This window comes from Chlamydotis macqueenii, chromosome 24 (assembly GCF_036417535.1).
Source record: "Chlamydotis macqueenii isolate bChlMac1 chromosome 24, bChlMac1.mat, whole genome shotgun sequence".
Lineage (NCBI taxonomy): Eukaryota > Metazoa > Chordata > Aves > Otidiformes > Otididae > Chlamydotis > Chlamydotis macqueenii.
The window spans coordinates 6,276,347-6,285,454 of record NC_141579.1 but is presented as its reverse complement, the minus strand read 5'-3'; the positions used below and the strand labels follow the sequence as shown (position 1 = coordinate 6,285,454).

Sequence of the window (9,108 nt, the reverse complement as noted above, 5' to 3'; positions counted from 1 at the left end):
TGGAGCGGCTGGGTCCCAGCACCAGTCAATGCTATGGTTGGTGGATTGCAGCAGAGGAAGTGGGAGGGCAGAAAAATTTTCCCCTCAACAGAAGGCGAAGGCTCCCGGCGCTCCAGCTCCGCGCTCCGGGGTCTGGCGGTGGGCTGCGTCGCACAGCGGCTCCTGCGGCGTGCCGAGCCCGGGACAGCGGGTTTCTGCCTGCATTCCTCCCGGCCGTGCAAACTTGGTGTTGGAAAAAGTGGTGCCCGGGCCTCCTCATCCCCATGGGATGCCAGGGGCTAGGGCAGTGCCCCCCAGCACAGGCCTGACCCTGAGGGCTCCCAAAGCCAGGCAGACAGCAGAGGGACTGACCCCGGCCAGGGGTCCCAAGGAGGGACCAGCGCGCCCAGGAGGATGCACGGCCACGAGCAGGGAGCCTACAGCAGGTAGAAGCTTCCCAGGGGTGCCAGACTCCAACAGCACCTTCCCCCCACCCCAGCAGCGTGCCGTCCCAAGGCAGTGTCCTCTCCTCATCCAGCCCTCGGCACGGTGAGGCTCTGCCCAGAGCAGGTCTTTGGTCCCCTTCGCACCATCGCTCAAGGAAGCCTCTGGGCCACGGACTCCAAGGCTGCAGAGAGGGGTGCAGGAAGGAGAAGACAAGCGAGCTCATGGAGACTAGAAAGGCAGTGACAGCAGCTGGGCGGCCACCTTGCTCTCGCGCCCCAGGACGGAGGGTGGTGGGGTTTGCCGGGGCAGCATCGTGAGGAGGGGGGCGAGGGATGCCCTGGAGCCAGGGCACATCTCTGTTCCCGTGCACCAGAGCCCTGGGGAGGAGGGGACGGGGCAATGGCGGGGGGGCAATGGGGAGGCAGGAGGGGTGCAGGGGTGCTCTGCTACCTGACCAGCTTCAGGAGGGGAAGGGGGGTAGCAGGGAGAGAGGGCATCAGAGAAGTACCAGGGCGAACGCAGAAAACCCGCTCAGCTAACACACGCCCTGTGCACACAGCACAGCTTCCCAACCGCGCTCTGCTCTGCTGCACCGGCTCCCACCGCCCCGCAAAGGCAGCGGAGGTCCCATGTAACCCCCCCCGACTCTCCAAAACCAGCTCCGGCGGCCGGGTCCTCCTGCAGCCCCGTTGCTCGGCTCCATCCCAGAAAAGCGAGCAGGGTGTCAACGAGAAACGAAGGAGCGCAGCCCGCAGCAGCCGCGCTGCAGTCTCGCACCGGCGGAGCCGGGGAGGTGGTCCCAGCGCCGCACCTGCGGGTGTCAAACAGCTAAATATAGCGGTGCGGGACAGCCAGCGCGCCCGAAACGCCGCCCGGGGGCCAGCGAGGGGCTGCTGGACTCCCCCCGGCCGGGCCAGCCGGTCCCCAGCGCAGGCGCTCGCCCGTGGGGAGCGGCTGGTGCGTGGGGGACGCGTGGGAGCGTGGGCACAGGGAGGGACCCCGCTGCCCGTGGGGGCTGCCCCGCTGCCCCCCGGCCCCTGCAGAGCCAGGCTGGCGGGGGTGCTCGGTACAGCCCAGGCGGGCCCCTTCCCGCTGCAAAGGGACCCCCTCGGCGGCCCGTTTGGCCTCACCGCTCCCTCCACGCGTGAGGCGGCACGTGGGCGCTGGGGCTCCCAGGCCTGGGGCCAGGCTGTTTTTGGCACACTTGGACATCATACGCAGGAGGGAAAAGGAAGCCAGGAGCAGGGTAGACTCCCTGAGTTTTATTATCTTCAGAAAATACTATTGGCACATCTGCGCGGCTCCCGCTGCCTCTCCCCCTGCGAGGCTCTCCTGGGAGATCGTGATCTCGGGACCTGGAGCCGCACGGACGGGGATGAAGGCTGTGCCCCCCTCCAGAGACCCGGAGACGCGTCCTCCCTGGTCCCCGGGCAGAGAGCCGGGGTGGGACGCGCCCCAGCAGCGGCTCTGGCACGGAGCGCACAGCGAAGCGGCACCGCTTCGGAGAGGAAGGGCTGACCGCAGCAGGACGCTGGCCTGCCCGAAGGAACGCAGATGTCTCGCACGCACCTGCTGGCTAAGGGGCTTGCATCCTATTTCTCCTGCTCTGGAGCCCCGGGAGGTGCTGCCTCTGCTCTGCTGCAGGGTTCCTCAAGCTGTCCATCACCCTGTCTCCCGCCTTCCATCCACTCCGCTGGGATCACCCTCTTGGCCAGCTCCACGTAGACGCCGTTCTCCCGGAAGGGAGAGGGGTGCTGCAAGGAGCAAGGGACAGGGTCTGAGTCTCGCCGCCCCGTTTGGAGCGGGCAGGAGGCAAGGGATGCTGCTGTCTGGCGTGGGGAGCGTGGGGGGGGCCAGTGATGTAGGGGGTCACACCAGCCCTACAGCCCCAGCCCTGCCCACGCCTGCCGCAGGCTGGGGCAGCTGCTCGCCTCCTCACCATGGTTATGTAGGTCTCCTCGGCTCTCCTCTTCTTCCCTGCACCCTGTTCGGTCTTGGGCACCTCGGCTCCAGGAATCGAGGAGTAAAGCGCTTCCTACGAGGGGGAGATCAGGACGCTTGGAACGGAGCGGTCCCCAAAGACACGAGAGCCGCCTGATGGCAGTCACAGGGCCAGCACTGAGAGCCGCGGCCGTGGCCGGCCAGCAAACAGCACCTCGTGCTTGGGCAGTGGGGGATCCCTTCCTTCGGCCTCCTCAACCCTGTGCCCATACCCGCCACGGCAGTGATCCTTCCGTGTCCCATGGACACACGACCTTAGCTAGTGACGAGACGGCAACCATCCTGCGTGAGGATAAGCGTGGCTTCAGCCTCGCACCTGCCCTGCAGGTTGGCGCGCCCCATCCCTCCCCTTCTCCCTCTCCCCGGTTCCCGGGGCTCGTGGCGGGGTCCCGGGGCAGGGCAGGCACACACTCCCCTCCACTCAGCTCAGCCTCAGCTCTCACCTCTGCTCTGTTCTTGTCGCCGTTTCCAGTCCTCTCCAGGGCCGTGTTGGCCGCAGACCTAGCGGGAAGGTGATGGTGGTGTCATCTCCAGCAAGAAGCATCTCCTAATCCTCCTGTCCCTGCCCTGCCTCCCCTGGGACACCGGGATCCCTTTGCACACACCCGAGCCAGGCCATCCTTGCTGCTGGCATGCCGGGAGCCCAGGAGGTTTGGGAGCCAACGGGTAACCGGCCAGGGCCATGTGACTCTGGAGGGCAGAAGGACTCTGGGCCCCGCTGTGCGCAGTGCCATTGCCCAGGATGATGAACCCTCTGGATCCCCCGGGATGATGAACCCTCTGGATCCCGCAGCTCCAGCCCTGCTTGGGCAGGGACGGTGCTTGGCCAGGGAGAACAGCACAGCAAGGCTGCAACAAGATGCTTTGCTCAGCCCCGTGAACCCAGAGTTCGCCTTGGTACCTCTTCCTCAGGCTGAGTCCAGCCAGGAAAGCCAGCACAGCGGCCACGCAGCCACAGCCCACAGTCACGAGATAAAAATCAGCACCTCCCGGGGCCGCAGCATCCTGGGCGCCTGCCGCTCCTCGTCCTGCTGGGGAGACACCAAGGCGGGGATGGTAGGCACAGGGACCCCAGCCCTCCTGCAGAACCGTGCTGGCAGGCCTGAGAGCCCCCCGCAGCCGCTGCGGCCCCTCTGCGTGGGGCCAAAGAGGGCGACAGGGGAGGGGAGCATCACAGAGCACGTACCTCTCCGTCCCGTCGCGCTGACCTGCAGCACCGTGCGGTTCTTGAAGATGCTGCTGCACTGGAGCAGCCGGATCTCGCACACGTACGTGCCGCTGTCGTTCAGCTGCACGTCCCGCAGCTGGATAGAGCCATCCCAGCGGGAGGTGTCCCCTTGCCACCGCGCCCGGTCCCGGAAACGGCCCACAGGGACGCTATGGTTGCTGTAGTAATAAAACACCGTCTCCTCCTGCCAGGACACAGACAGCACTGGGTGAAGGGAGCCCAGCAGAAAGGCGCTGCCCCGAGCGCCTTCCCACTCTAGAGCCCTCTGATCTGCGCTGTCTCCCTGGAGAGAGCGGAGTGCTCGCCGCACACGGGAGCCCAGCTAACTCCCACGCTCTCTGGGAAAGCCCCGTCAGGCAGCACCCAGCTCTGCGGTTCTCCTGCGGTGTGGGGCCACGGGGAGCGGCAGGGGTGCCCCAATGCCATCCAGGGGAATCTTCCTCCTCCTACGGCCTGGGCCAGGCAGACGGGCTCTTCCCCGCGGCCCCCGGAGAGCAGCAAGGCCGCCTCGCCCACCCTCCCCTGCCACCTACCCCCGTGCCCCGCTCCACCGCCCACCCCCTGGTCCCGACCCACCTCCTCCGTGCCAGCTCCCGCCACGCGCAGCCAGTCCACTTTGGCCATCGTCCAGCCCTTGGCCGCCGGGTCTAGGAAGAGGCACTGCAGCAGGACAGAGTCCCCAGCGCTGGCTCGAAGCTGAGGCTCCGTGGACACCCAGCCAGCCGACCCGCTGCCTCGCTCTGCCAGGGACAAGGACAGCAGGATGAGCCCAGGGAGGACGGCCAGATGCAGCCTGCCTGTCCCCATAATCTCCTCTCCAGAAAGGCCTGGGGCTAACGGCACTGACCGGTCCGGAGCGCAACAGGGAAGCTGTGCTCCCCGCGCAGGCAAAGCCTCTCCCTGCCCCCTGCTTTTGGCGTGCCGGGGATGCAGGGCAGCACATCCTCCCAGCCGCCAGACCCAGGGCTGCTGCGCTCGCTAAACAAGCCGCGCAGAAGCGAAGTGGGGCAGCGCAACCCCAGCCCTCTGCGCCTCCAAGCCAAAGGCTGCAGCTCCTGCGGGCTGTTCCCGTGAGTCACCGGCTGGGAGAGCCAGCGCCGCTCTCATCTACAGCAGGCCAGGGGCAATTCGACGGCTGCACGCGCGTTTCAGTTCCTCTTTCACAACCTGCCCGTTTGGCTTCCTTACCCCTTGCTCACCGGTCCCGACCTGGGCTTGGACTTGTCTGACCACATAACTACTGCCCAGGGTTTCTAAAGAAGGCAGGCAGTGGGGGAAGAAAAAAAAAAACCAACCAAAAGAAAACAAAACAGAGGAACATCAAAGAGCACAGAGCTGACATAACCAGCACACAGCAGCTGCCGAAACGGTGGGCCACAAAGCATGTGGCAGGAAGGGGAACCAAGCAGGGCAGAAGATGCCACTGGAGCTCATCAAGAGAAACCTTGCGTGCCCCAGCATCGGCACGGGCAGCGCCGAGCAGGGAGAGCGGCCGAGGCTCCGGCGCTTGTTCGTCTAGCGCTACGTGAGCTGAGTCAGCAGGGAGCTGCTCAGACAGGTAGACTTCTCTGGCGTCTCAGCCGCTCCGCTCAGCCTCTCCACAAGCCACCGAGGGCTGGGCGCTGGCAAAGCACCGAGGGCTTGTCTGATGCCCTGTACATAGTAATTGCAAAGTGCTACCGCTTCCCGAACGGGTTTCTTCTGGTCTTGACCAGCTGTGGAGCTGGAAATGACAAATATTTGCCAGCGGAAAGGACCAAGGGAGCCAGTTGCCTCGAGCAGAGCCAAAATCAATACCTTGGAAACCTTTCCCTGTACTTAGGCTGGGCGAAGCAGTTCTACTTCTTTCAAAGCCTTGGAGCCTGGCAGAGCAAGAGCAGGACTCCATCCAGGCACGCCACTGCAATCTGAAGCCTATATATATATCTGTGAGCTCTGCGGGAAGGGAATGTGCAGCACCCTGAGACCGGAGGAGTTACTGGTGCCCAGCAGCCCGCTTACTGCTGCCAGCGAAACCCCAAGGGGTTCTCACCGCAGGAAGAGAGGAACCGATGGGTCTTTCAGCCAAGGTAGAGGGGAAAGCAGGCAAGGTGAATAAAGCCGTCAGAATGACTTACAGCTTACCCAGCCATGTCAGCACCAGAGTCAGGCTCAGCAACGCCTTCATCTTATTCTGGAAAGAACAGCAGAGGTGACACACATGCATCTGTTTCCCCCGAGGCAGGACACCAACAACTTCCAATCCAACGGAACCCCAAGGTCACAGCCAGACTGCCTTCGGTTCTTCGGAGAGGGACGCGATCTCTGCCACCTCGCAAGTCAGCCGCTGTCCCAGCTGGGACCTGAAACTCAGTGAAGCACAGATGTCAGATACGGCTCTGCTTAGAGACTGCTCTGAGCTCTGGGAAGGAAGAGAAAGAGAGCGGGGGAAAGGGCTCAGCCTTTGCATTTTCCCCTAAGTAATGAATCTTTCCGGTGGTTTGGGGGCTGAGTCTCTAGCATCTGAACGGAGAAGTTCATAGATGTTAACTCTGCTCAGAAAGCAACGGGACCTTTTTTCTACTACATAGTCAGAGAAGTTTGGTCCAAAAAACACAGACCCTGTACTCCAGAAATAACCCCCTTTGCTCCAGGGTGCCGCACGTGGTGAGAACTTCTGCTGGAAGCTCAGGGTCTGTTCAGACAGTGCCAAGTTTGGGCACTGTATTCGGCTTGACCTGCTGCACATCTCAAAATAAAGCCGTCAGGGGATCTCTAGACCAGCTTCAGTAAGGCTTGGAAGGGAAAAAGGTCCCCGGTATTTCTCCCCAAGAAACGGCCAGGAGTTAGAGTAAACACGGAAGGTAAACATCTGTCGTTATTCCTGTCGCTCTCGGAGATCCACGGTTCTCGTCCGCGCTGTGTAGCAGAAAGCCACAGCGACAGGTCCGTGGTCCTAGGACGCCAGGTTTCCTGGGGCAGCGCCTACATCCTTGGCACTCCCTGCAGAACCGATGGCGACAATCACGCCGCGTGCGAAGGGCAGCGGGGAGCTGAGAGGGGACGTGCCGGCTCCGTGCACGCACCGGGGGGAAGGCCTCCTCCCTGCCACTGCTCAGCCTCTGAGAAAGCTTCCATCTCTTTACATGGCCAGACACGTTTGCTAAGTCCTTTTTCTTTCCAAATGCATTTTTTTCTCAGCAAAGGAAGCTCAGAAACAGCCTGAGACAGGCTCAGGCTGGGATTACAGGCCCAGAATTAGCTGCTGGAGGACCCACGGGTCTGTCCTAGGCTGAGAAGCCATCGCTACGGCTTTCCAGTCAGTGCACAGCATTCTTGCTCGCAGTCAACAAGGTAAAATCACCTCTGCACTTCATCGCCCTCCCCTTTCCACAAACAAAAATCCTGAGAAGTGGCAACAAGCCTTCTAGAACTCTCTCAAATCTGCCTTTCAAAAAACATGACCTGTTTTGGGGGCTGGGGTTTGTGGAGGTGGAGTGGGGGGCTGTGTGGTTTGTGCTGCTTGCAGCTCTGCCGTGACACAGTTTGCTGTGCAGCCCGCTCTCGCATACACGCGACCTACAAACACAGCAAAACTCACGCGCAGCTCTCCAAGCTCTCAGCTGGTGCAGCACATCGCAGAGCAAGCACCCTGCTTCCCAGCCGTACTGCCAAAAGCCCCAGAACTCAAGCAGAGCTACACCCTCCCAGGACCACCCGCGTGCCAGACCCAAAAAATAATGTTTTTAGCGCACAGAAGCCTGTGCACCGGGATGTCTACGCTCAGAACTCCTGAACTTCTCTGTAGCTGAGCTACTCAGGCTCTGGTCCTTATTTGCCACCAAATCCTTCCTGGACTTGCTACCCTATTTCTCAGAATAAATTCCAGTCCTGTCTGGGAACACGTTTGCAGGGTCTCCCTCTGCGACATGCACCAAGGGTGCTGCGTGTGCAGCCAGCTGAAGGCAGCACCCACTCACCCGGGCTGTTGGGTACATCACGGTGCTGACATTTCCAAATCCTTCTGCGGGATAATTGCCTTCACTAAACAGATTGGAAAAAAACCCCAGAGGTACCGTACAGCTTCACATTTTCCCACCATTGCACACGGTATCTGAATCCTCCTACGTTTCCCTAGTTTTTTCAGAAAAAAAACCAAAAAGAGTAAATATTATGGCAAAACAAAACAAACAAAAAGTAAATATCATGGCAAAAAATACTCACCTAGTGTGGCTTGGACGAAGTGACTAATCTGGAGTATCTGAAAGAATCGGTGGCTAAATTGCCTTGATGTTGTGCGTGCAAGACCTTTGTCTGTCTCACCAACCTTTGGTTTCGAGTCTCTTATTTCAGGTTCGGTTTGGTGGTCACTTTCAGCTTGCAAGAGGAAGTGAAGAGCTAGACTGAGGTGCTGACAAATCAGAGTGCAGAAGGGGCTGTTACGGGGAGAGGAGAACTAGCGATGCGTATGCCTGAGAGCGGCTGATGGGTGTGCAGCTTCGCAAGGAGAAGACACTTCCCAGACACAAGATGTGGCTCGCTTCCAGTCCTGCCATCGCTGCCGCCTGATCCCACCAGTCTTTACGCGAGAACTCAAGATCAGAGAGATTCTTGGCAAACGACCCTTTTGCAGCCTGTGCCCCCTCCTGGCCTGTTTCGGGGGTGAGAGCTGGGTGAAGAGCCAGGACTCCTGCAGACGGGACCTTGTCGTGATGGGGTAGCAGCAGCAAGCGACACCGAGTGACTGTGCTGAGCCTTACTGCTGGTGCCGTCAGGGGCCGCAGGCTAGCAGGCATCTAACGGCTTCTCCCTTTTGAAACACACGCAAGATACACGGCATGGACCGCTCTCAGCCGGCGCTGCCCCCTCCCCGCTCCTGTCACTTGAGAGGAAGAGGAAGGATGAAAATACACTTTCAGAGTACCACAGCGATCGCTATTCTCTACTCCAGTATCGGTGGTTTAATGGTACAGAGCAACTTCCACATAACTAGCAAAGGAAGAGAAAGTTAAGTCTCATTCCTGCTCAACACCCTTCACAACCCAGCATACTACTAGCTTCCACGTGGCGATTTAGCGTTGTACCAGAGACTGACCCAGGATCTGGCCCGGTGCTTGCAAGGGGGTTGCAGTTGAAGGCAAACGTTTTGCAGAAAACAGTAATTCATTTCCACAAAGAACCCCAGTGATGCATTACTGCTGAAAGTGGAACAACAAAGCCACTTCCTCTAGGCCGCATATCCCACCAACATCCTTTCTCAGGAAAGTTTGGTTGGGAGAGACATTGCGCCATCAGGAAGCACAATCTTTTCAAATATTATTAGGCAGGAGAAAAATGTATTTCTTTATCTGGAGACACAGATCTACAGCTAGCCTGCTTTGCAGTCGGGAACTTCAACGTATCTGTAACCAGCAGCCATCACAGAGCCGCTGAAGGGGCACTTGGTACGCGCTCCCTTTTGGGTTACATCTGAA

The 9,108-nt window shown here is 60.3% G+C and overlaps 1 protein-coding gene across 3 annotated transcripts; it reads right to left on the bottom strand.

Annotated features, from left to right (window-relative positions):
• Positions 1 to 2,001: 2,001 nt before the first annotated feature.
• On the bottom strand, positions 2,002 to 8,128 carry JAML (junction adhesion molecule like). 3 transcript variants are annotated; one of them, XM_086766100.1, is made up of 8 exons: positions 7,859 to 8,128; positions 5,780 to 5,997; positions 4,232 to 4,395; positions 3,614 to 3,839; positions 3,329 to 3,458; positions 2,871 to 2,928; positions 2,366 to 2,461; positions 2,002 to 2,180 (listed from the first exon to the last, which is right to left on the bottom strand). In XM_086766100.1, the coding sequence occupies exons 2-8, from the start codon at positions 5,859 to 5,861 to the stop codon at positions 2,019 to 2,021; spliced, it is 918 nt and encodes a 305-aa protein (XP_086622226.1). In that variant the 5' UTR covers positions 5,862 to 5,997; positions 7,859 to 8,128; the 3' UTR covers positions 2,002 to 2,018. The 3 variants fall into 3 exon arrangements, with proteins under 3 accessions (XP_086622226.1, XP_086622227.1, XP_086622228.1); XM_086766101.1 differs by having other exon boundaries at positions 3,329 to 3,455; XM_086766102.1 differs by having other exon boundaries at positions 5,780 to 5,828.
• Between the last annotated feature and the right edge of the window lie 980 nt (positions 8,129 to 9,108).

Excerpts from the sequence above, each read along its gene's own strand:
- JAML (XM_086766100.1), bottom strand. The coding sequence starts at position 5,861 with ATGCATGTGTGTCACCTCTGCTGTTCTTTCCAGAATAAGATGAAGGCG. Across the intron at positions 3,840-4,231 it reads CGGGAGCTGGCACGGAGGAG|GAGGAGACGGTGTTTTATTA; the intron begins GTGGGTCGGGAC and ends GTGTCCTGGCAG. Across the intron at positions 2,181-2,365 it reads AGGAGACCTACATAACCATG|CACCCCTCTCCCTTCCGGGA; the intron begins GTGAGGAGGCGA and ends TGCTCCTTGCAG.